The sequence below is a fragment of the Typopeltis vanoorti genome, chromosome 10 (genome assembly GCF_054136105.1).
Source record: "Typopeltis vanoorti isolate ZY-2024b chromosome 10, IOZ_Tvanoo_1.0, whole genome shotgun sequence".
Lineage (NCBI taxonomy): Eukaryota > Metazoa > Arthropoda > Arachnida > Uropygi > Thelyphonidae > Typopeltis > Typopeltis vanoorti.
This window is the reverse complement of record NC_143558.1, coordinates 11,193,925-11,220,559: the sequence shown is the minus strand read 5'-3', so window position 1 is coordinate 11,220,559 and position 26,635 is coordinate 11,193,925. Positions and strand designations below refer to the sequence as shown.

The window sequence follows — 26,635 nt, the reverse complement described above, 5'->3', positions numbered from 1 at the left end:
TTGCTCGAATTTATCGATATTGCCATGCAATTACATCCTCTCATTCTATGAAGGCTGATGCATATTGTTGTTTCATGTACCTGAAGCCTCCATCATCCAATCAAGTGTCATTTTCTTGATATTTTTGGTAGATCGGAATCACTGTTGATTTTGACAATCAGCTTGTTCAGTGTGAACTGCTCATTCCTGAAGAAAATTGCATGAATCTTATGGTGAAGGGCACATTGAATGAAGTTGTCAAATCTTGGCGTCGATGCTTTGCACTGGATTGGCCAAGTTCAAGTTCCCATTGTGCCCACTTTTTTTAGTGTTGTCTTCAGCACATATGACCTCTTTTTATCACCTTTCACACTGAAGATGGTTCTCCCCAAAATACGAGTCATCTCGCTCATCATTGCTATTCTCTCTTCCTTGTTCTTGCCAGGTTGTGAAGCTCGCAGCTTCATGTAAACATTCATCAAAATTTTCTTTGACTGACTCGTCAATGTTTTTCCATGATAATTTCAAATAAAAATAATTTGGAGTCTCAATCGAAACACCTGTCTTGTTGGACACGTTTATTCTGATTTTGAAATCATGGTGTGACTACAGAGTTTTGTGATTGGTCAAAACAGCTAGTTTATTTAGTTATTTATTTTTTTAAAGTTTTTATGGTTTTTTAAAGTAGTACTAATGTTTGAAATTCTGTTTAATTTAAAAAAGACTAAACACACTCATAATTTTTTGTCCATATGATATTTTAATTGCATCCTAAGAATGGACTATTTTCTGTTGGCAGAATTGTCAATTTTTTGTGAGGAAGTGATTCCTTGCAAGCTTAAAGTGGAACAGGGTGTAGATGATGACTAACAGAGAAGGATAGTATACATCCTTGTCTCACACCTGATTTAACATCAAACCATCTTTCTATACCTTCTTCAATAATAACTACTGACTTATATCTCAAATAAAGAAAATGTATTACTCGATATAATGTCCCATTTAAGCCATATAATTGTAGTGTTTTGAATAGCTTTCCTCTTGGCACCTTGTCAGATTGGTCAACTGGATTCAGGATTGGCTGTCTGATAGGTATCAGAGAGTTGTGTATGGTGGAGCAGTTTCAAGGAGGCAGAGGGTTACAAGTGGGGTCCCACAGGGCTCAGTACTAGGACCTATATTGTTTAACCTTTATATCAATGACATTGCCAGTGGATTGCAAGGGGATATTCAGTTGTTTGCGGATGATGCGAAGCTGGGAAGGATTATTAGTAATAGTGCAGATGTGGTAGCCCTGCAAGAGGATTTGAATAAGCTAGATAGATGGGCAAATGAATGGGGGGTGTCAGTTTAATGCAGCAAAATGTAAGGTCTTGAGGTTTGGGAAACATCGATGGGATGCTGTATACTCTATGGGAGGAGTTATACTGGAGGAAGTAGGGGAGACAAGAGATCTGGGGTTGGTGATTGATAGAAACCTGAAGTTTAGGGGACATATTGCAAAGGTGGTGAAGGTAACACAGAGGATTGCTGCAATTATGAGAAGGACACTGACCTGCAGAGATAAGAGGGTTATCATGCCGTTGTATAAGTCTCTGATCAGACCACACTGAGACTATTGTTCTCAGATTTGGTCCCCAGGATTTGAAGGGGATAAATTAACTGTGGAAAAGATACAAAGACGGATGACAAAGATGGTTTCAGGACTGTACAAGGATAGTTATGAGGATCGGCTGAGGGAATGTGGACTGCAGAGTTTGGTGGATAGAAGAAGAGGTGATATGATTGAGACTTTTAAACTGTTGAGAGGTGGTTACAGGGTTGACATTGGGGAGTTCTTTCGCTTGGTTGAACAGCGGGAAGGAGTGATGACAAGTGGCCATCCCTGGAAGTTACGAAAGGAAACTGTGAGCAAGAGGGTGAGGAGTGGTTTTTTTGCGTGGAGGGTGGTTGAACCGTGGAATGCATTGCCTGATGGAGTGGTGAGAGCGAGAATGGTCAATGAGTTTAAGGAGTGGTATGATAGACTTTGTGTTCTTAGGAAGAACCTCTCACGATGAGTCTTTTGACTCCATGGAGGCCTGAATAATAATAATATGCCTTGTCATATCACCTCCAGTCATATGCCTTTTCCAGATCTACAGAATAATAAATTTAGTTTAATCCTTTATCCAAGTGTAAGTAAACAAAGTTTATGCCTGAAAATATCTTCAGGACTGAGGTAAGGTGGTGCAACACCAGGCAACTCCGAGCAAAGGTGGATCAAGCTCTCATCACTCCTTGTCTCAGTATCTCCCATAATGCAAAGCACATCTCCTTGTGGACATGTAATATTGCTATGCATTAAAGGAAGGGCAAAGAGTGATGAGAGCTTGGTCCACCTTTGCTCAGACTTGCCTAGTGTTGCACCACCTTACCTCAGTCCTGAAGATATTTTCAGGCACAAACTTTGTTTGCTTACACTTGGATAAAGGATTAAACTAAATTTATTATAGTTTAACCAAGTGCAAAATAAACTTCCAGATCTACAAAACTTAAATACAGATCCATATTATATTCCCATGATTTCTCAACTATTTGTCTTAATGTGGAAATCTGATCATGACAACTTCTATTTGGCCCAAATCCAGCTTGTTCTTCACCAAGCTTCCTTTCCACAATCTTTCTTTTCCATTTCTCAGGAATACTTGTATACGTCTTACCAGAACAATTGGTTGGAAATTCCTCTGTAATTCTCATATTAAGTTTTATATCACTGTTTATAGATCTTACTATAAGAGCTCTACTCCAGTCATCTGCAATTTGACCCACTGATCAGGTCTAGAAAACCTGATAATTCAGAAAATTATGCAGTGCACTGTAAAACTTTTATACCTCCATGCTTGAGCATTTCTGGTCAAATATCATCTACTCCAGCTGCCTTTCTACATTTCAGGTTTTTGATGACTTTTTCTACTTCAAGTGTTCATGTGTATTCCTAATTGCATGCCTGTTTCTGGTTGTCATTCATCCTTTTGGCATGCATGTTAAAGAGATTATGCAAGCCTACAGCTTGCATAATCTCTTTAACATGCATACCAAAAGGAGGGTGCTGTTATGTTTGGTGCAGGCAATGTTGACAACATTGCCTGCACCAAACATAACAGTACCCTCCATGGCAGGCTTACACTTCATCCTGCAACCTCTCACTTTGTAAACTACAGATGTCTCATGCTCCATCTGTCTACCTGCAATTATTTAATGCACACAGAGCAGTCCACTCTGATCTCTTGCCCATCTATACTGGTTCAAAATCGGAGATTTCTGTTGACTGTAAAAACCCATTTGACTGTAATTTTATTTATATGTAGATACTGCAATTACTTTACTTTATTTTTGTGAATACATATTATTTACTAATTTATCTTTGACTATTTATGTATTGCTGTAAGCTTTGACCTTGTGTACTGCTGTAACCTTTGTTATTGTGCAGTATGATCTTTACTGTTCTTGCACTTAAACCATAAACCAAACTCAGCATAGGTACTAAATAGGTGAGGAGAAAGTAGGCACTCTCACTTCTTCTGCCTGATTGAATCCAATCACTTAATCGAACACCTGTTCTAAGAACCATGGCTTCTTTCTTGCTGTACAAGTTGGCTATCAGTCTGATGATGTGTTGTGGAAAACCCCATTATTTTCATTACCTTCCACAATTTCATATACTGAACCCAGTCTACAGCTTTGGAGTGGTCTGTGAAGTGTAGTATCAAAGGGAGTTTGAAATCTTTATACTTTGTGATATGTGTAAGACAAAGGGTCTGATCTCTGGTACCCTTGCCGTTCCTGAAATCAGCTTGTTCCTCAGTCATCTCTTCATTGACTTTAGCCTCAATCCTGTTTAGAATGATCTTTAATAAAATCCTACTTGCACAAGAGTTAAACTGATAGTTCTATATTTCTTGCAATGTTTCATATCTCTCTTCTTGGGTAGTGGTACAAATACAGACTTCTTTTAGTCTCTTGGCCATGATCCTGCTTTTATATACCTGTATCAATCTGTGAACCACTTATCCTCCATATCCCATGGTCTTAATTAACTCTACTAGGATTCCATCTGTACATGGAGTCTTATTGCTCCTTCATTGCACTTTCAACATCATGCCTAAGCAGAGGTGATTCCAAATTGAAATTCTACTGGCAATAGGACTCTTCCAAATTTTCCTTATCTTCTCTGCTGTACAGATCCTCACAGTTCTTTATCCATCTGTTCTGATTTCCAGTTCTTCTTTTGGTACTGCTCCATTCCTGTCTTTGATAACATTCAATTTGGGCTTAAACTTGTGCTTAAGGTGATGAACTAAATAAAATATCCTTTTATAATCGTGCTTCCTTATCTAGAACTATCTCTTCATATTTATTAGCATAATAATTTTCCTTGTCCTGCCTGATGCCCCTCCATCTGGGGCACCTATTCATGGTGGAGGGAGCTCCCAGTGATGGTACTAGTCCTTTTCATTCTTCCTCTTTTTCTTCACTTTTCTTCCCATATTCTTTGCTCTACTTCTCCCGAGTCTTTTTTACTATCCTTTTTTCCAGATCTCTATCACTAGGACCCAACGCCCTGTTGCTGTGTTTGTTGCGTGGTGTGACCCATGGACATCCAGAAAAGGAGATCCTGTTAGTCTTGCATTACTTTGGCCTCTGCTTCGGCAAGACAGGCAGTCCTGGATGGCCCAGCCAGGATCAATTGGCTAGTGGACTTGCCTGCAAGGGTCAGCGGTGTTGCAGTAAGTCTCTCATCCCATGGTCTGGGATTGGGATCCTAGGCATGCTGTAGTGCTGGTATAGCTTCCAGAGTACCCCTGGTGTTCCACTCCTGAGTGTAGTCATTGCTTGCTGGCCAGTGGGCATCCACGTGTGGCTCCATGATGGGTGGGGAGCTCTGGTGCCAACCAAAAACTCCTTGAGCACGAATTCTTCATCCTCAAATGTTTCATGGGCTCTAACAAATTCCTAACCAAGTACTGATACTGTATAGAAGTAACAGAAGTAAGAAACAAAAGATATATGATACTAGGTATAAATGTACCAGCGATTTTGATTATTCATGCTGCAGGTGAAAAGCCAATAGGGAAAATGTCAGCCTTCTTTATTCAAAGGAGTTTAGAAGGACTGGCAGGACCTACCAAAAACTGTTAAGAAATTGCATTCTGTTGATATCCTTGTGGAAATATCGTGTCAGCAACATTCCGAGAAACTGCTGAAAGCAATGACAGTGGGGAGTATACCAGTGGGTGGAATAATAGGAGATATGTTCAGAACTTAAAGATTAGGGAGTGATGGGTGTGAGGCACATCCTGATACGTAGGGATGGTCACCAGGAACATCGTCCTTACTTTTGATACATCTAACCCTCCAACATCTGTAAAAGCAGGATATCTCAGCTGTCCTTTTAGAATGTACATCCCTAATTCCCTAAGATGCTTTAAATATCAGAAATATGGGCATGCCCAAACTACCTGTCATGGTTCTACTGCCTGTGCCCAATGTGGTAGTAAAGAGCATGATAACAAATCTTGCTCTGCCAAAAAATGTATCAACTGTCAAGGAGATCATCCAGCTTACTCTCTTGCATGTCAGAAGTGGAAAGATGAAAAAGAAATACAAAAAATGAAAACAGAGCAAAACATAACATATTAGATTGCAGAAAGAAAGCTAGACACCATCAGACTTGCTCTGAGAAGGTATCAATTAAGAAAGTGCCAACAGCAACACAAACTCATATGTCTGTTCCAAAGTCTGGTAATTTCACTATACCTGAACTTTATGATCGCGAGTGCTTCTCTGTTGAGGGCATCAATTGCATGACCTATGACCTTACTCCAGAGACATCCCCAAAAATGTCCCATTTGATGAGAACTTGCTGCTTAAAAAAAATGTCAAAGATATCACTTAAGATAAAGCACCAGACATCCCCACAGAAAAAATAGATACTACTTTGGTATCCACTGAAAGTAAATTAAACTTACCAACTGACCTTAACATATCAGATGTATTGAATACTTTACCAGAGGAAGAGATAGACACTAGTCATCCATACTTTCCAAAAACAAATGATAAATATAAACCTGACAAAGGTAAGCCCTCAGCTTCCTGAAAACCAGACAAGTCAATGAAGCCAAAACATAGGAAAATTTTTACAATAGATCTGTCATGGATTTCGCCAGAATATCGATGATATTAAGATTTTGTTGCAGAAACATAAACCTTTCTGTTTCTGTCTACAGGAAACATACTTAAGACCCAATGAGGACCCTACCTTTACAAATTTCACTATTGTACACAAAGACAGAACTTGAGGTGGTCCTACTCATAGAGAAATGGCTATCCTAGTGGGCAGTCATATTCCATTCTATCATGTCCAACTTAATACTGCTCTAGAAGCAGTAACGATTTGTCACTCTGTGGGATTTCTTATTACACAGTATGTTCAATTTATTTACCACTGAGTGCTGAGTTAAATGAAATTGATCTTGATAACCTTATCTTGCAATTGCCTGAACCGTACTTTTGATGGGTGACTTTAATGGTCACAATACTCTATGGGGTAGCACCAACTAATAGACGAGGTAGAATCATTGAAAGAATTCTTGATAATATGACCTCTCCCTTTTGAATAATAGACTCAATACTTTTTTCCATATGCCTACCTGCTATTCTGCAATTGATCTTACAATCTGCTCACTCCCCTTCCATTCTTCCACTGCTCACATGGGATGTTGAAGAGAACATATATCGAAGCTATCACTTTCCTGTTCTTTGCGCAATGTCTTCACAGGAACCATGTTCATCCCTCCATGGTAGGTTTGCACTCTATCCTGCACCCTCTCATTTTGTCAGCTATCAAAGTCTCATACTACTCCATCATCTGTCTATCTGCAATTGTTTAATGCACATGGAGCAGCACACTGATTTCTTGCCCATTTATATTGATGGTTCAAGAACTAATACCTCTGTTGGTTATGCTGCTGTGTTTCTTGACAGTATTTCCAACCAAATCCTACCTGATTGCAGCAATTATACAGCAGAGTTACATGCCATTCAGTTTGCACTTGTGCATATAAAAGAAAACCGCTACCAAAAGTATATAATTTATAACTCATTGAGCTCTTTACAGGCTGTCTCCTCTCCTATGTATAAACCACATCCAGTGCTTCGAGGTGTTACACCTGTTGTACAAAATGAATATCCTTAATTTTGATGTTCAGTTGTGCTGGATTCTCAGCCACATTGGAATTAAGGGAAATGACTGGCTGGTACTTTCTATATGTACCGTTTGACAGTGCCATATACAGACTACAGAAAGTTTATAAGATCAAAGGTAATTGCTCAATGGCAGGAAGCATTGACAAACAAATTATGTCACATTAAGCCTGAAATTAAACATTGCATTCTAGTTAATGTATAGAGAGAAAGTTTTTCTTGCTAGGCTCTGCATAGGTCACAGTTATCTTACACACTCTTATTTACTGAGGGCTGATGACCCTCCCATGTGTGAAAAATGCAATACATGTCTCACTATTTGCCATTTTCTGGTGGAGTGCTAGCATTTTACATGAGAGAGGAATGAAATTTTTACCTATCTAACCAAGCCATATACACTCGGGCAGATTGCATGATGTTTTTAATTTTTTACAAAGAATTAATTTGTATAAACACATTTGACTGTAATTTTGTTTATATGTAGACTCTGTATTGTTAACTTAACTTTTGTACATATATATTATTTATTAGTTTATTTTTTGACTAATAATACCTTTATTTTTTGACTAATACTCGTCGAAAGGCTTAGATGTTGGTTATGCATTTTTAACTAAGTAATTTAAGGAAATTACAATGTCACTAAGATATACATTAAAATAAATTTTAATATATTTCAATATTTTGGCAATGTCACATTGCCATTTTCAAGAAACTTAAGAACAAGACACGTGCATGCAGGCACAACAAACAGTAAATGAGGAAGAAGCAGGAAGCTATTATTTCTCCTAAAGTCCTGATGGTGCCCTCTAGTGGGCAATGTTGGTATTCTTGGGCGATTGGGCTGAAGGTCTTCTGATGTAGGTTTCCCAAATTTGAGGAAGTCTCATGCAGCCAAATTTGTTGAGGTTTGGATTGTTTCTTAGGGCTGAAGCTGATTCCACGAAAAGCCTTTCATACTTGTATTTACTACGGTGTACTATCGTGGCTTTCTTCCACCGTATTCTATGGCAGGTATCCAGCGCATGGTCAGCAAGACCAGAGTGGCTGTACTGGTGAAACCGGATGTAGTCCTTGTGTTCTGAAATTCTGATATTGGCTGTCCTGCCTGTTTGGCCAAAGTAGGACAGCTTACAGCTACAAGGGATCTGGTATACACCAGGTAGGTCTGGGGGGGGGGGTCTTTAGTAGAGCGGATAAGGGATGCCAATTTTTTATATGGTCTTTAACAAGAAGTTAAGACATGTTTTTTTAGGATTTTTGTAATTTTTTCTGAGGTGCCTCGGATATAGGGTATGGTGATGGATTTAGAATAATCCTTGTTGTGAGGGGGGAGGGGGTTGTGGTTTAGTTCTGTGGTTAGGGCATTGTCATTTGAACAGATAAGTTTAGCCCTGTTATGTAGTGTCTTAATGACTCCATATTGTTGCGAGGAGGGGTGGTGGGATTGTTGGTGAATGTATCTGCCTCTATGGGTGGGTTTTCTATAGACTGAGAAAACCAAGGTTCCATCAGGCTGGCGGGTGACTAGTGTGTCTAAGAATGGAAGGCAGTTGTTTTTCTTCTTCCAAGGTGAATTTGATTCTGGGGTGTTGGTTGTTTATATGTGTTAGGAAGGAGAGGAGTGCATCGGAGCCATGTGGCAAAATAGCGAACACATCATCAACATAGCGAAGCCAAATGGTTGGTTTTTGTGGGGCAGAGTTTAAGGCTTTCTCTTCAAAAGTCTCCATATAAAAGTTGGCCAAGGATGGGGAGAGAGTGGAGAACCCATGGCTGTCCCCTCTATTTGTTTGTAGAATTTTCCTTGCCAAACAAAATAACCTGAGTTCATTGTGAACTGAAAAAGGGCTGTGATATTGGGAGGAAATTTAACTTGGATTAGCTCTAAGGATTCTTTGAGTGGGATCCTTAGAGCTAATCTTTTATATTCTTTAGTCTCTTTGTATCTCCAGCTGCCTCCTTTCTATCCGATCCCATGTTGAATGTAATATCCATGGCTCTCTTGTCTTTTAAGTGGACCTGTATCATAACCTTGATTCCTTCTAAGAGCATTTCAGGTGTGTTCTTATCATTAATGTCCACAAGAGCATCCAACCATGTTGGTGTTTCTTCTGTGAACCCACTAGGGATTACTCTGACATCCAGTCTAGTGGAATGGGCTTGACTTAGAAGATTTCAATCTTACTGAGGCTCTCCCTAGCTAACTGACTATAGCACAATCTGCTACAAGCCAAGTATGCACATCAAAGCAGTTTGTCTTCTACTCTTGGACTGCTAGAATGTAATCAGTCTTGTGCCTTGACTTATTGGTGTTCTAACTATCGCTATTTCATGGGTGTTTCTTTAAATTCCAACATTCTTTCACCACGGGAGTTACTTTCTCTCAGGCTACACCTCTCATATTCAGGCATTACTGTTTACCTATTTCATTTTGCATGGACATTCCCTGAGATGAAAAGTACATCTCTCCTTGGTGGGTAGCACAGAACAGTCTAGAATTCGTCACACTCTTCATCAGGCCTATCTGTGTAGAGTAACAACTGTGCATAAATAACCACGATTGATACTTTTTTTATTAGACTCATCCTACTAATTATGTCAATTGTAGGTGTTTATGCACCCCACACAGATAGGCCTAATGAAGAAGAGCTCTTTCCTGATCTTTCCTCAGTACCATAGCTACACCATAATGTTTGAATCACCTCCTGAATCAACAACTAGCTTACCATCCTGTCTTCTGAAATGACCTTCTACATTCCATCTGGTTTCTGTAATTTCCAGGATGCCAGTTCTGTTCCTCTTCATCTCTTTACAGATATTAACAGTATCCAACTTTAGCTCCTTTACATTCCATATGTCCATGTAAAGTTCACCTCTGAGATAATCCCATGTCTACTGTATTTCTCCAACACAAGTCAGTGATATTGTGAATGGGGAATACAAAAGACATGGGATTAATCTTTACGGAACATACGAGAGCTTTAGATAGGTATTCCTGATAATGTCTGATAATATATGTCTCATAATATACTTCTTTTGTTTGACCCTATTCCTAAGTCCTGGATAGGACTCTGAATATTCTGCACAGTAGCCAATCCTGTATGAGATTTATGATAAAGCAGATTCATGTTAGGATTTTCCATTTCCACAAATTTTAGGTGTTTTGGTCCCTTTTCATTCCATGCTGACCAGGCAGGCTGGGAGTTTCTAGATGAGGCAAATACTTAGGAGAGAGGGTAGACTTACTGCATGAGATGAAATAGTAAAATAGGAAAGATTCACTTCTAGACCTTGAATATTCTAATAGTGTTAGGGGAAGGAGCAAGAAGAAAAAAAAGAAGCATAGAGACCAATCTACAAATAATATAACAGATGTATATTATATGAACGTGATTTTCTAAAAACTTGCAATTTGGAGTTACTGCTGCATTAAACCGACATTTTGATTATCAGAATATTCATGTTTTTATTTTTAGTGACTTAATGGCTTATTTTTAAACTTTTTTTTTTTTTTTTTTTTTTCAGATGAAATTTTGGACTTTTTTTTAAAAGTGATAGTTTAAAACCAATTTTTCTCTTCTCTAATGACAATGAAAATTGTTCATTTGCAGATATATTTTATATTGATTCTCAATTTTTTTTTTTTTTTAATTTTGCAGTGTTTTCTACCATCATTAATAATCTGGAGTGTGTACTGTATAACTGTTGCTATACTCTTTACTGCTCTGAAAGTGACTAATATCAGACTGCATAGAATGTTTGATACAGGAGACTATTTTGAAGAATCAAGTGATGATTCTGGAAAATCTGAAGACACTGAAGGAGATTCAAGAGCTGGTCAGAGTAGAATTCAGCAAAAGTGAGATTTTTTTAAAAGTTTCTGATAAGTAGTTTCATAGCTTTATCTTACATGCTTAAATTCATGTTTTTGTGTAGAGATTTTGTCACACCTACAACATGTAAAACTAATGTTTATTAGTTTTATTTGGGACAAGAATTCATAAGTTAAGTTGTTAAAATCAGGACAACATTTGAGCAAACAGTAACAACATGAAACATCTAATTAGTTAAATTATTATTATTATTATTATGTGATTATTATTATTAGTTGACCTTCATGAAGTCGAACTCATCGTGGGAGGTACACGCTATTGCACACAATGTTCATCCAACTGTGCTTTAAATTGATTCAATATGTCTACATTCTGAACACACTCAGGCAATGCATTCCACTCTCCATGCAAAGAACCTTCTCCTCACTCCTCTGCTCACACCCTCCATATACAGTTTCCAGCAATGGCCTCTTGTTCTACACCCCCTCCCATTCTATGAAAAATCTCTTCCATGTCAACCTGATAATAACCCCTGACTAGCTTATTTCTCAATCATATCCCCCCCCCCACCTCTTCATTCTTTTCACGAGGCTTTGCAACTTACATTCTCTAAATCTGTTCTTGTACTCCACATTCCAAAGACCACTGACCACCTTTATGAATCTTCTCTGGACCCTTTCCAACATATCCTTGTCACCATGAAATAATAATATATGCCTCATAATATACTTCTTTAGTTTGACCCTTTGCCTAAGCAAAGCTCCTGAATTGGACTCTGAATATTCTCTTAATGGCTTCTTTTTTAAGCTTTTCTTTCTTTCTCTCTCTCTCTCTCTCTTTTTCAGACTGTTAAATGAAATTCTGCAATTTTTTTAAAAATAGTACCGATAGTTTAGTTCCAGCGAAAAAAATTGTGCACAATAATCCATACGAGGCCTGATCAAGGCTCATATGGATTATGATGGCATCATAATCTTTCTATTTCTGCATGTCATGATCCTCTGCATCATTGCCATTATCTGATGTGACGTCATAATTTGTGCACTGTGGCTCCTGAATTCCAAGTCCTTGTCCACCATCACTCCTAGATCTCTAATCTTCTACTTCCTTTAAAGGGGAAGGGGAACTTTTCCTTCACATTTCATTGTTGCTTACCAAATTTCAAGCCTTACACTTTGCAACATTGAACTGATATTTCCACTTACCTGCCTATTCATGCAATCTATTCAAGTCTTCTTTTAAGGCCATAACATCCACTTGACCTCTGCATTGATCTTCCCAGTTTTGCATCATCTGCAAACAGCTGCATATCACTAGCTAAACTCATCCCAGTATCATTAACATACAAATTGAACAACAATGGTCCCAAAACTCAACCCTGCAGTACACCACTTTCCTCTTTTGAGATATTGCATCCCCATATACAACTTTCTGATACCTATATGACAGCCAGTCACTGATCCAACTCAGAAGTCTGTTATCCAATCCCATCTGTTTCAATTTATTTAAGAGCTTGTCATGTGGCAGTTTATCAAAAGCTTTTGCAAAATCCAAGTACACCACTGTATATGCATCTCCCCTGTCTGAGGTATTTGTCCTTGTTATAGTATATAAATAAGTTAGTGAAATATGACCTCCCTTTAACAAACCCATGCTGATAATCACCAAGAATACTGCTGTTGTCAACCTATTTCTGTATCCTGCTTCTCACCAATCTCTCCAATACCCTCACCACAACTGCAGATATACGGATTGACCTATAATTTGAAGCTGTAGCCCAGTGGAACAATTTTACCCTCCTTCCACTCCCTTGGAACCTGTGTTGTTGCAAGACTGTTATTAAACCGGCATGCCAATGCTACTGCCAATTTCCTGGAACATTCCCTTGAGATTCATGGTGATGTGTCATCAAATCCTATTGCCTTATTGACATAAAGTTTTTTTTATTTCCTCAGATAACTCCTGTTCAGTCACAATTAAGCTATCCTCTCCTATGTCCTCTACACTTAAGTTTCTCATGATTCCATCCTAATCAAGATGAAACACACTTATAAATTGACACTGAATACCTCAACAATGTCTTCTGCATCAGTTACCATTCTACCACTTTCATCCATTAACATCATCTTACCATAATCATTCATCCTTCTACTTGCCACATATCTAAGAAAACTCTCTAGGGTTTTTCTTTGCCTGAATTGCCAATTTCTGCTCATACTGCACGTTTTTTTTCCTTACTAAATGAGTCCCTCTGCCGGCTTGTTCTTTATACTCTTCATGTAACTGATTATTACCATTATTCATCTTGTACTTCCTCCAAAGTATCTTCTTTTTCCAGATTTCATGCTTATGCTTCACATTCAAACATTTTACACCTACCTTATTTAGCCTTTTGGCCTTCAGAATACCTTCACATTAATGCTGTTATGTATTTCTTTGTCAGTTCCCATGCAGCATTTATTTCCTTGCCGTTCAACTCCTTGTTCCATGTTATAGCTTCAAGCTGTTCTCCTAAGCTTGTCATAATTACCAGCCTTATAATTACACATATATCATTTCCTCACAAAAGTCTACATATGACTAGCCACAACCCATGTGATCACTGCATCATAACCATTGCCACTATTTTCCCCTTTCATGTCTACCTTATGTGGACATAATTCCCCTGCTATCATTAGCAGCACCCTCCCCCTCTCTTTATGCCCTTTCTATCTTCACAAAAAAATACTGTATATCCTTCCATTTTTATTCCTTTTAGAATATCATCTTCATTCAACCATGTTTCACTTATTCCAATGTTTTTAGGGGTGAATAAACACAATCACTGAAACCATTTCATCTTCTTTATTTCAGATACTTCTGGCATTTGTAAACAAACACAATAATTCATTTTTAGGTTTATAGCCAGTCCTATCCAACCATGTGTTGGTTGTGATTTCCCCACCACACCTGCCCAATCACCTTTATTACCACTTACCACATAGATCTGCTCAGTCTCAACTTCCCCACCCACATTGCAATATACTTCATCTTCATACACACATTCACTGCCACTTTCAACATCCACTATCCCTGTGCCATGTCTCCCTGTCCACCCAGGCTCCCCCCCCATTTCTTTGTTCCTCTTGCATTCCCATTCTCTCTCTCTTCATCGCTCACACACACACACACACACTGCCACTGCTAAACACTTCTGTCTCTTAAATACCACTCTCCTGATTTTTCCCTTCATCTCTTTCTTCTGATCTGTTGCACGCATCACACACACTGTACTTCCATTCAGCAACACTTTTTCCAGTGCACTCACTAATAAAAAGAATGTTGTAAAATTTTTCGCTGACATATTGTTGCAATGAAAGTATAATATCATATTCTAGTTCCATGCTGTTGAGATGATAGAGGACCAGAGTTGGCTTTATATAAGTTCTTGATTAATATTGCATTGGATAGGGATATGTAATATTTCAGAGGTCTCCCTGAATATCCAGATCCAACTGTTTTCATTGATATAGACAATATTGATTTCTTTATCAAGCTTAGTAGCACTACATATAGAAAAAAATGGTCCTTTGTTCCAGTAATAAATAAATCATTTGTCTTCTTAATGAAATGCAAGGACACAGCCTACCTTCCTAACATACCTTGATATTATGAACTTGTTTGCAATCCTTCACAGAAACGACATCTTAGTTCTTTTACAAGAACTCTTCCTTCCTGACACCATCATGTCTCACACAAAATGATTTGTTGAAGAATATATAATTCTTTAACTAATTTACCAGTAAAACACTTGACCAAAGACTAGAGACCGCAGATATGAGAGTCCTGAGAAAGATTAGGGGCATGAATAGATGGCATCAATGGCAATATCATATTAAAAATGTGGATATTAGGAAAGAACTTGATATTGTCAGCATTCAGGAATGCATTAGCAGAGCTAATCTAAGGTGGTATCGTCACTTAAGCAGAATGGGCTAGGAAAGATTAGCAAAACAAGTGTTTTCTGCCAGGTTGGCAGGAAAACGACCCAGAGGAAGACCAAGATATAGGTGGATTGATATGGTACAAAGTGCCTTAGACAATAGAAATATAAGATCTGATAATGTTGGAGTCTTGACAAGTAACAGACTGATTTGGAGGAAAATTGTAGATAGGAAGTTAGTAATGATGTAAATTTTTCATGTAGTACTATCATATCCTATTACACCCCTTGAGGATATATATCAGGAATTTGATGATGATGAACTAATTCATCATCATCTGATGCAATAACCATTTTATTGCATCAGTGCTGTTTGAATGTTGTAATTGGCTGTGATTATAATATATTATGTATTTTTCTCCTGCAGAAGTGTCCCACTAAGAGCACAAAATGTGGAATAGTTAAACATCATTTTTTATTGTTTGCACATGGCTGCTTTGGTGCTTCTTTAACATGAATTCAAATGTCAGAAGCCAAATGAAATTTCAGCTGATTTGAAAGTGAATATCCAGTTTGCTGGTGTTGCTGAACTTCTTTTTATGGCTCTATGGCCCAAATCGAGCCTTCACCTTCTTTGTTGTTGAACTTGGGAGGACAAAATAAATAAAAGTGATGTAGAGAACCTTCAAGATAATGTGAATAGACTGATGTTTACTTAAGGTCTGAGTCAGCAGTTAGTATTGTAGGATATGCATAAGGATGGTTTTGACATATCAGGTATGAAATAAGTTTGTACACGATTGCTGCAGTTTATAATCTACAGTTGTGGCTGAAAAGATTGACTGTTTTTGAGTAAATCTAGAAATTTTATATACAGATATTAGAAGAACTAGTTTTCTGTGCTTATGTCTTCTGTGTATCCATCTTGATTCTGGATAAGTTTTCCCAATATTGCATCCTGATGTCAGAAGTATTTTGTAAAAATGCATGATATTTCTAAACTATTCTTTGAGGTCTTTTCCTCATTACTGTTTCATCTCATAATGCTAAATTCCTCATCACTGTTCGTGTGATAGATAAGTTACTTGGAGCTATGTTCAGACTTTTGCTGGATGTGTCACAATTGTTCAACTAAACTTGGAAATTTCATGTCCAGTTTAGTGTGCTGTATAACATTATCACGATGTAAGTTATACCTGATGACTGTAAGTTTAGGTCTAGTTTTCTGTAGTTTGTTTATTTTTACAGTACTTTTTTATTAATGTGAATCCCACTCACAAAAGGTTTATAGACATATTGTATACTGGTACTGTAGGTGGGCTGATGGTTAGATAACCTGAAAATCCTATAGAGACCAAACTTTTTCAAGTTGCTTCATGCTTCGAATAACTAGCGGGCATATCAATGGACTTACACCAGTAAGTCCATTGATATGCAGGAAGTGAAATTCATCTACCACCTAGAGGCATTCATAAAACATTCATGCCTCCACTGTGATTTGAGCCAACAGGCTCTTTGCTAGAAATAATATCCATTCAACCATATGATATCTTCAGGTCCGTGTGGTTAGCTGAGTGGCTATGCACTTTGCAACTATATGCCTGGGAAAAGAGAAAGGAGTGTCCTGGATTTGATTCCCATTGCTGACATGAGGAGCTTTGGATATTTTTCAGGCATAGCGAAGTTAGCCAGTCTTGTGTGTGGACTGCAGAGTTTTTCTCCCCAGATTATCTGGGGTTTTTCATCCCACAAGCAGGCAAACCGGCCTTGAGAACTCACCGTTGCTAACTACTTTATCCTTGCATACAGTTGCAGTTAAATGAATAGAAAATCCTCGACACCACATGGTAAAAGAGGGAAAAATGAAGAAGAAGAAGGTATCTTTATGTTAATGTTTTTTATCTCTTACTTAGATACTACATTCTACAGATGGGATATTATTATTTTACACAAGTGCAATAGGGAAGTTAGGGAGCAAGAACACCGAATTTAAGAATGTTTATTTATTTTTGTAACCTTTCACATTTTTCTACTCACTTAAGACTGATGTGATCGTCCAAATGTGATTTTTACTGAAACCAATTTAGAAGATGAGGTGCTTTAAATTATAGGATACCTGTGTATTTTGAAGTAACTGTACTTTTCCTGCATAGTAAAGAGACTTTAAAGGCTATTATTGCTTTACAGGAATAAAGTGCATGATATGTGCTTTTCTGAGTCATCATCATCAACAACCACGGATCCAATGCCCGTAGGTGTCTGATGCCATTTTGATATGATTCTTCCATTGAATTCTATTTTGTGCAAGATGACTCAGTTTATGTATAGAGTTTCTGCACCATTTGACAATGCCATCGCCGCATTCTCTGTTTGGTCTTCCTTTTTTGTTCTTTCCTTCAATCATCCCAAACATCCAGCAAAAACAAGCAAGAACATACCAAACTAATGACATCTTCTCCGAAGAATTTACACTAAGTGAACTAAATTCATCAATCGAGAAAACTGCACCTAATAAATCCCCTGGTAATGATCTTATCTTTGGTCATATGGTCAAACACCTTGGCAAAAATGCCAAAGAACAACTTCTGGACATTCTCAATACCTCTTGGCGAACGGGCAAACTTCCAAAAGAATGGAAAAAATCAGTTATTGTACCCATCCTGAAACCTGACAAAAATGCTGCAGAATGTCAAAGTTACAGACCTATCGCATTAACTAGCATACTTTGTAAAATTACTGAAAGAATCATACACTCCAGGCTTATGCACTGGCTGACAAAAAATAAGAAAATCAACTACTACCAAACTGCTTATAGAACTCGTCATTCGACAACAGATCAATTATTCCATTTCTGCCAAACAATAATAGACTCATTTCAGGAAAAACCAACAAAAAAGACAACTGCCATATTCCTTGATATGACTGCTGCTTTTGATCGTGTTTGGATCAAAAAATTAATACAAACAATACATGATATTGGAATTAGAGGAAACGCTTTAATCTGGATTGCTGATTTCATCAGAGGAAGAAAGATCAAAGTCAGAATCAATACAGCAATATCAAAAGAGCGGAGAACCTGGGCTGGTGTTCCCCAGGGCTCAGTACTCAGTCCCTTACTATTCCTTCTATATGTCAATAATATTCATCCCTACCTTACAGAAGACACAAAAGTAACTTGCTATGCAGATGATATAGCCATCTGGCACACTAGTGCTAAAATCAAAGAATCAGAGGAAATTCTAAACAAATCCATGAGAGGATTAGAAAAATGGTCAAACGAACTCAAACTTAAAATCAACCCAGACAAAACAAAACTAAGTACATTTAGTACAGACAGGAAAAATAGACATTCCTACAATCCCAAAGTCATGATCAATAACAAGCTAATTGAAAAAGTCACAAATCCAAAATACCTTGGTATTACGCTTGATCAGGAATTACGTTTTGCACAACACATCTCTAACACTTCCAACAGAGCTCTAAAAAAATTAAATATACTGAAAAGGCTTTGTGGAACAAATTGGGGTGCAAAGCCAAAAATCCTCAAAACTACTTACACTACACTAATAAGGCCAATAATGGAATATGCAGCACCTATCTGGTCACCTTCGGCTTTATCGGTAAAGAAAAACCTAGACAAAATACAAGCAAAAGCATCCAAGATTATCATTGGTGCAGTCTCATCCACTAACAACATCAGAGCCCAACAGGAATGTGGGCTTGACCTGCTGGAGGACAGACGAAAATTTGCCACCATAAAATTCATAAATAATATCAGAAGCTACCAAAGTGATCATGTCTCCCTAAAAACCTATGAACATTGGAACCAAATTTGCAGACTTCACAGATCATCGACTTTACAATATGATGACACTATCAGGAAAGAAATAGGTCTTGATCAGCTAAATGTCCACATAAACAAAGAACCTCTATTTTCCAGTCCTTTACCTTCAAATACCTTCATAAATCTAAACCTTACCAAACTCTGTACAAAAAAAGAACCAAAAGAAATGCTTAAAGAAAAAGGCCTAAATACCATCAACCTTCTTTCATCCTCCAAACAGGTTATTTGTTATACCGATGGATCATCAGACACCAATATGATTAATGGAGGCGCTGGTGTTCTCCTTCTACTCCCGAAAGGTGAAAAACTTTCAATAAAAGTTGGATCTGGGAGAATCGCTTCCAATTTTACCAGCGAACTCTACGCAATAATTAAAGCACTAGAAGCCTACTTAAATCTATCATCATCTCAACAATCTGAAGGAATTATAATTTACAGTGACTCAAGATCAGCTATGGAGGCAATCAAAAATGGCAATACCAAGCTCACACAAGACATCCATAAACTCTTAAATCATCTAAAGTGTTTAGGTAAAAGTTGCATTCTACAATGGATTCCTGCTCATGTAGGCATTGATCACAACGAAGCAGCTGATAAATTAGCAAAAGAGGCCAGAGAACTCAACCAAGAAACTCATATGATAACTCTTGCTGATGCCAATGCACTAGCAAAAGCTAAACTAATTCCATTGAAATCAGTGATACAACATCAAATTCCCGAGATCAGTGCTGACAGAAGGACCTCCACTACGATAGCAAGACTACGAACAGGACATTATAGAGGAATGAAGATCAATACAGATGATACGAGAACATATAGAAACTGCAACAACTGCCCCAATACGGAACTGACACCCACTCACATCTTTACCTGTCCAGCAATTACAGCAGCCTTGCAAGAAATAGATCCTAATCCTGAACAACAGCTCTATACAAACAAAATCACAGACATAGCCAAAGCAGTACAAAGAGCGCACGGAAACATCTAAGACTCTTCAAAGGACAAGACAACAACAACAACATCAGCATTTTTATTTTCCTCTCATCGTTCATTCTACATATATAGCCAAAGAGACATAGTTTCCTTTTGATTATTTTCTGGATCAGGTTTTCTTTTGTTTGTATTTGTCTGTAGATTTCCTCATTGTTCACTTTCTGGATCCAGCTTATTTTCAAGATCTTTCTATAACACTTCCTCTCAAATGCTAATATCCTCCTTTCAGATTCTCTCAGAAGTACCCAGGCCTTGAATCCATAGAGCATGCTGCTGAACATACAGGTTTCTACAATGTGCAGTTTAGTTTGCATTTATGAGTGTATAAAAGGATATCACCTGTAAATCGACATGCCAGCAAAATTCTCAGACGTGCCACTTCTGGCACGAAGGCCATAGGTTCACCATCTAGGGTTTACTGTATAAAGTGTTTATTGTTGAAAATTGTCTTCGTTTTCTGCCAGGTAAAGCACATTTAAAATCATAAGTGTGTTATTCTCAAGCTGAGCAGTTTATTTTCTGGTGAGTTACATATGAGAATATGAGAATTATACAAATGATATCCAAGAGATTTCAAGTGGTGACGACCTCCGGCCACTTAAAGAACATATACGAAATGTTATTTCTGAAGACAGTGATGACAGTTAAAATATGCGCTTTATTTGATTGTGTCTAAAACATTTATGCATTATGTGCAATGAAATTTATGTACAATTTGTAATTTTTATAATTTTATACTACATATTTGACTCATAGGTTATGTTTTCTTAACTTATATGAATTACCTGAATTAAATAAAGATATTGTTTTTGTTGGATATGTCATTGTTGTTTATATAATTTAAAAAAAAATGATTTCGGAACGTAACCCTGCTTTTTCTAATTGATCTAAGGCTCGTATAACGCGATTTATATAACGCGTCATGTCTATTGAACCTAACAGCCGTGCTTCGTTTCATAAAGTACTAGTATTGGGAAATAAGGTGAAGATTTCATTTGCAGATGGCAATTTTTGCTTTAAGCTGATTTACAGTGTGAAGGGATATGTAATTTCATTGACACTTTGTTTAATATACTGAAATTACTCAGAATTGCACATATAGCTTGCATTATTCCTAAAAAATATCATACCTCTCCTTAAACTCGTATACAAAATACAATTATAGCCTTTAAAATCTTTGTTATTCAGGAAAAGTGTAGTCAGTTCCAAAATCCACAGGTGTCCTATAATTGAAAGAACCTCATCTTCTGAATGGTGCATGTAACTGGCATTAAATTGTTCTTACCCTAACCACCCTATCACACTTTTGTAAAATATTAACATCATCATCATCATCAAATTCCTGCCATGTACCCTCAAGGGGTGTACAGGATATGATAGTACTACATGACAAAAATTACATCATTGCTAACTTCCTATCTACAATTTTCCTCCAAATCAGTCTGTTACTTGTCAAGACTCCAACATTGTCAGATCTTATATTTCTATCGTCTAAGGCACTTTGTACCGTATCAATCCACCTATATCTTGGTCTTCCTCTGGGTCGTTTTGCTGCCAACCTGGCAGAGAACACTTGTTTTGCTAATCTTTCCTCGCCCATTCTGTTTAAGTGACCACACCACCTGAGATTAGCTCTGCTAATGCATTCCTGGATGCTGACAATGTCAAGTTCTTTCCTAATATCCTCATTTTTAATATGATATTGCCATTGATGCCATCTGTTCATGCCTATAATCTTTCTCAGGACTCTCGTATTTGTGGTCTCTAGTCTTTGGTCAAGTGTTTTACTTCTGACCCAGCTCTCAGATCCATAAGTTAAAACTGGTTTGAACACTGTCTTGTACACAGCTAATTTAATGTTCCGACTAATTTCTCTCTTATTCCATATGAATTTATTCAATTGACTTCCCACCATACCAGCTTTGCTGATTCTGTTGTCTATTTCTGTATTTAATTTACCATCTTCAGTAAAAATCATGCCTAAGTAGCTGAAATGATTTACTTGTTCCACAGGTTCTCCATTCACAACACAGTTGACATTTTCAATGATTCTGCCTATTTTCATTGTCTTTATCTTTTTATTGCTGATCTTCATACCATATCTATTACAACAGCTATTAAATTTAGTCAGAGAATCTTGAAGATTTGTAGCGGATTTATTTAGAAGTATAACATCATCCGCATAAAGCAAAGAGCTGACATTAACATCTTCAATTTTGATATCATGTTTAATACCGCTGTCCTTCATAATGTGATCCATATAGATAATGAATAACAGAGGGGATAATGTACATCTTTGTCTCACACCAGATTTAACATTAAACCATCTTCCTGTACTTCCTTCAATTCTAACTGCTGACTTACAACTCAAATAAAGACTAAGTATTGCTTGATATAATGCCCCATTGACACCATATAACTGCAGCGTATTGAATAGCTTCTCTCTTGGCACCTTGTCATATGCCTTTTCCAAATCAACAAAACTTGAATACAGATCTTTGTTATATTCCCATGCTTTCTCGACTATTTGTCGTAAAGTGAAGATCTGATCCTGTAAGCCTCTATTTTGCCTGAATCCAACTTGTTCTTCACCAAGCTTTTCTTCCACAATTCTTCTCAACCGTTTCTCAAGTATGCTTGCATAGATCTTGTCAGGAACACTCAGTAGGGAAATACCTCTGTAATTCTCACATTCAGTTTTATTTCCCTTTTTATATATGGGTACTATGAGAGCTCTACTCCAATCATCGGGAATTCGTCCCTCTGTCCAGGCTTTCTGAACTATGCAGTGCAGCCACTGTAAGACTCTTATACCACCATACTTCAGCATTTCTAGTTCGAATATCATCTACTCTTGCTGCCTTTCCACATTTCAAGCCTTTGATGGCTTTTTCTACATCAAGTATGGATATGTATTCCTGACTACATGCCTGGTCAGTGCTTTTTACCACTGTGTTGTCATCACTGCTTGTTTCATTTAGCAGTTTTTCAAAGTAATTACTCCATACCTCAGAGATATCTTTTTGTCCCATTTTCATGTCACTTTTATCGTCTCTAACTCCTTTTACAGCACTCTTTCCTCCATTCCTAAGCTTCTTCAACAACCTCCAGAATATTTTGCCACCTTCTTGATATTTATTTTCTATATTCTTGCCAAAGTCCTCCCATGACTTTTGTTTAGCATTCTTGCATTTGTCTCTATATTCTCTAAGAGCACAAACTGACTTATTTGCCAGGAACTTTTGATATGCTTTCTTCTTTTCCTTCACTGCCTCTTTAACTTCCTGTGTCCACCAGGGAGTTCTGATTTTTTTATCCTTGCAGACAACCTCACCACATGCCTCTCTAGCAGAATCAATCAATGTTTTCTTCAGAGTTTGCCACTGAATCTCCAAGGTTTGATTCCTGTTGAGGTATCTACTTGGATACTGAACGAACGAGGATGGGCTGGCAATTTGGGATTTAGCCGACCAAATTGTATTCTTATTGGTTAAACCAAAATAAAAAATGATGGTACAACATAAAATATTAACATCCCATATAATACAGAGTGTAGTAATCTAAGTATGAAAAGAAAAAAGATTAATATTTTAAGAAATAAACAGAAATTAGGGAACTTACTGATCAGTAAAATACAAAATATTAATTTCACTTTATACAGAATAAAAAAATTTTAACGAAAGTTAAATAAAATCTGGTTAAATAAATAATACAGAAATACAGAAAGAAACTTTTATAAAATATTTGTTGTTTAGCATTTGTTTTTCATATATGTGTATTATTACAATACAGTAAACCCTCGATTTAATGGACTAATAGGGGCTAAGAGGTGTCTATTAAATCTCAAATTTTTTAAAATAAAAATATTTGTAACATTATACTGCAATTTTATCAATATTAGCACTGTAATAACAAAAAAATTGTTTTACACACACTTTTAGATAAGTTAATGTGAAGTTAATGTTCAGGCGCTTGGTTTAGGTAATCCTGCTCTGAAAAACTATCAAGTTTTTTTTTTAACTTTTGAATTCTGCTGTTTTTTTATAATTAACTCCCTATCATAACAAATTTTGATGATCATGAAAATGTGTAATCCTAATCATTCGGCGAACATGTTTTATGAACGGTGACTCATTTATGTCGGCTAAATTACTAGTGTTTTTCCAACATATGATGGCCTATTCATCAAAATTTGTTAAAAAATAATAGGAAAAAATTAATAACAAAAAATATCCTGTTAATTTAATTATAAGAAAATCTTGGTTAAAAGCATTTTAAAATTAACAGGGTGTTAATTTTCACATGCACATACGGACCGGAAATTTTGTCTGTTAAATCGAGGATTTACTGTATTATTTTAATTTTCTACATGATTTCTTTTGGTATATCTTTGCCTTTCTGCCATCAATAAGACCATTATATTTCCCTGAGACTCAAATGAAGTTCTTCGCCAGTTATATGCCATTCTTGAGGCATCCATTCATTCATCTTTCTCTGATTTCCATTCTTTATTGTGTCTAGTTATCTTTCTAGTCTTGGTGGATATCCTAAGTTTTCTTCCTGTTTTTATTTTCTGAGCCCATCTTTGACAGTGCTGATATCACTAGTTTCTATCAGAACATGGAAAGTTGTTTTAAACCAGACAAATCAGGAAAACACAAATGAAACAGTTGAATTCTTGAAGGTTGTATAAAGCTTTTGAATCAGATTAAAGATGTCAAGAAATTATCTTCTTGTTTAATACTTTATCCAAGTGTAAGCAAACAAAGTTTGTGCATGAAGTATCTTCACAATTAGGCTACTTGTATATAGAGGCTATTGACTTCACCTTGATAGTACTATAGGTCTTGGGGCCTTTTGTGTGTGAATCAGATATTAAAAAAAAAAAGCCTTAGTATCTTATAATGCAAAGCACACATCCTTTCAGGTGCATGTATAATGCTATGCATTATGGAAAAGATCAGTTTAATTTATAACCAAGTTAAAAAACTTTCATCAACTAGCTCTAATCCAGAATATTTTAATAATAAGGTGTTACACCTTTTCATTACTTGTATATGGGAAATATGTGACTTCTGCATTCCTTCAACCTTGGCATCTCTTCATGGTCTGGCTCCCACTGATGGCAGCTTGCTTTCTGTGGCATAGAGTGGTTCAACTTGGTAGCAGGTTTTTGCCTGTCACTGAGTGGAGCCACTGCCGAGTTTTCTGTACAGTAGGAATTCAGGTCAAGAGTGATGATCAGTTTACTCGTGACCCTTTAGGGTCACTCAGTGAGATTTAGAGTTATCTTGCAGATCACCCAGAGTTTTTGGAGAGAGGTTACCTCCTGCACTCCAACTGTATTGCAATAAAGCTTGAAAGCAGTTTTGGTAATTGCACATCCATAATGTAGCATTATGGATGTGCATAGTTCAGAAAGCCTGGTCAGAGGGACGAATTCCCGATGATTGGAGTAGAGCTCTCATAGTACCCATATATAAAAAGGGAAATAAAACTGAATGTGAGAATTACAAAGGTATTTCCCTTCTGAGTGTTCCTGGCAAGATCTATGCAAGTATACTTGAGAAACGGTTGAGAAGAATTGTGGAAGAAAAGCTTGGTGAAGAACAAGCTGGATTCAGGCCAAATAGAGGCTGTCAGGATCAGATCTTCACTTTACGACAAATAGTCGAGAAAGCATGGGAATATAACGAAGATCTGTATTTAAGTTTTGTCGATTTGGAAAAGGCATATGACAAGGTGCCAAGAGAGAAGCTATTCAATACGCTGCAGTTATATGGTGTCAATGGGACATTATATCAAGCAATACTTAGTCTTTATTTGAGTTGTAAGTCAGCAGTTAGAATTGAAGGAAGTACAGGAAGATGGTTTAATGTTAAATCTGGTGTGAGACAAGGATGTACATTATCCCCTCTGTTATTCATTATCTATATGGATCACATTATGAAGGAATGTGGTATTAAACCTGATATCAAAATTGGAGATGTTAATGTCAGCTCTTTGCTTTATGCGGATGATGTTATACTTCTAAATAAATCCGCTACAAGTCTGCAAGATTCTCTGACTAAATTGAATAGCTGTTGTAATAGATATGGTATGAAGGTCAGCAATAAAAAGACAAAGACAATGAAAATAGGCAGAATCATTGAAAATGTCAACTGTGTTGTGAATGGAGAACCTGTGGAACAAGTAAAACATTTCAGCTACTTAGGCATGATTTTTACTGAAGATGGTAAATTAAATATAGAAATAGACAACAGAATCAGCAAATCTGGTATGGTGGGAAGTCAATTGAATAAATTCATATGGAATAAGAGCGAAATTAGTCGGAACACTAAATTAGCTGTATACAAGATAGTGTTCAAACCAGTTTTAACTTATGGATCTGAGAGCTGGGTCAGAAGTGAAACACTTGACCAAAGACTAGAGACCGCAGATATGAGAGTCCTGAGAAAGATTATAGGCATGAACAGATGGCATCAATGGCAATATCATATTAAAAACGAGGATATTAGGAAAGAACTTGACATTGTCAGCATCCAGGAATGCGTTAGCAGAGCTAATCTCAGGTGGTATGGTCACTTAAATAGAATGGGAGAGGAAAGATTAGCAAAACAAGTGTTCTCTGCCAGGTTGGCAGCAAAACGACCCAGAGGAAGACCAAGATATAGGTGGATTGATATGGTACAAAGTTTCTTAGACGATAGAAATATAAGATCTGATAATGTTGGAGTCTTGACAAGTAACAGACTGATTTGGAGGAAAATTGTAGATAGGAAGTTAGTAATGATGTAATTTTTTTCATATAGTACTGTC

General features: G+C 37.0%; 1 protein-coding gene across 1 annotated transcript in view; it reads left to right on the top strand.

Moving 5' to 3' along the window:
• The window catches only part of pcx (pecanex), a 621,557-nt gene that overhangs the window by 58,972 nt on the left and 535,950 nt on the right, over positions 1–26,635 (top strand). The window contains exon 2 of the mRNA XM_090398640.1: positions 10,884–11,083. Within this exon, the coding sequence (XP_090254766.1) occupies positions 10,884–11,083 (200 nt within the window). The remainder of the gene's footprint in view (positions 1–10,883; positions 11,084–26,635) is intronic.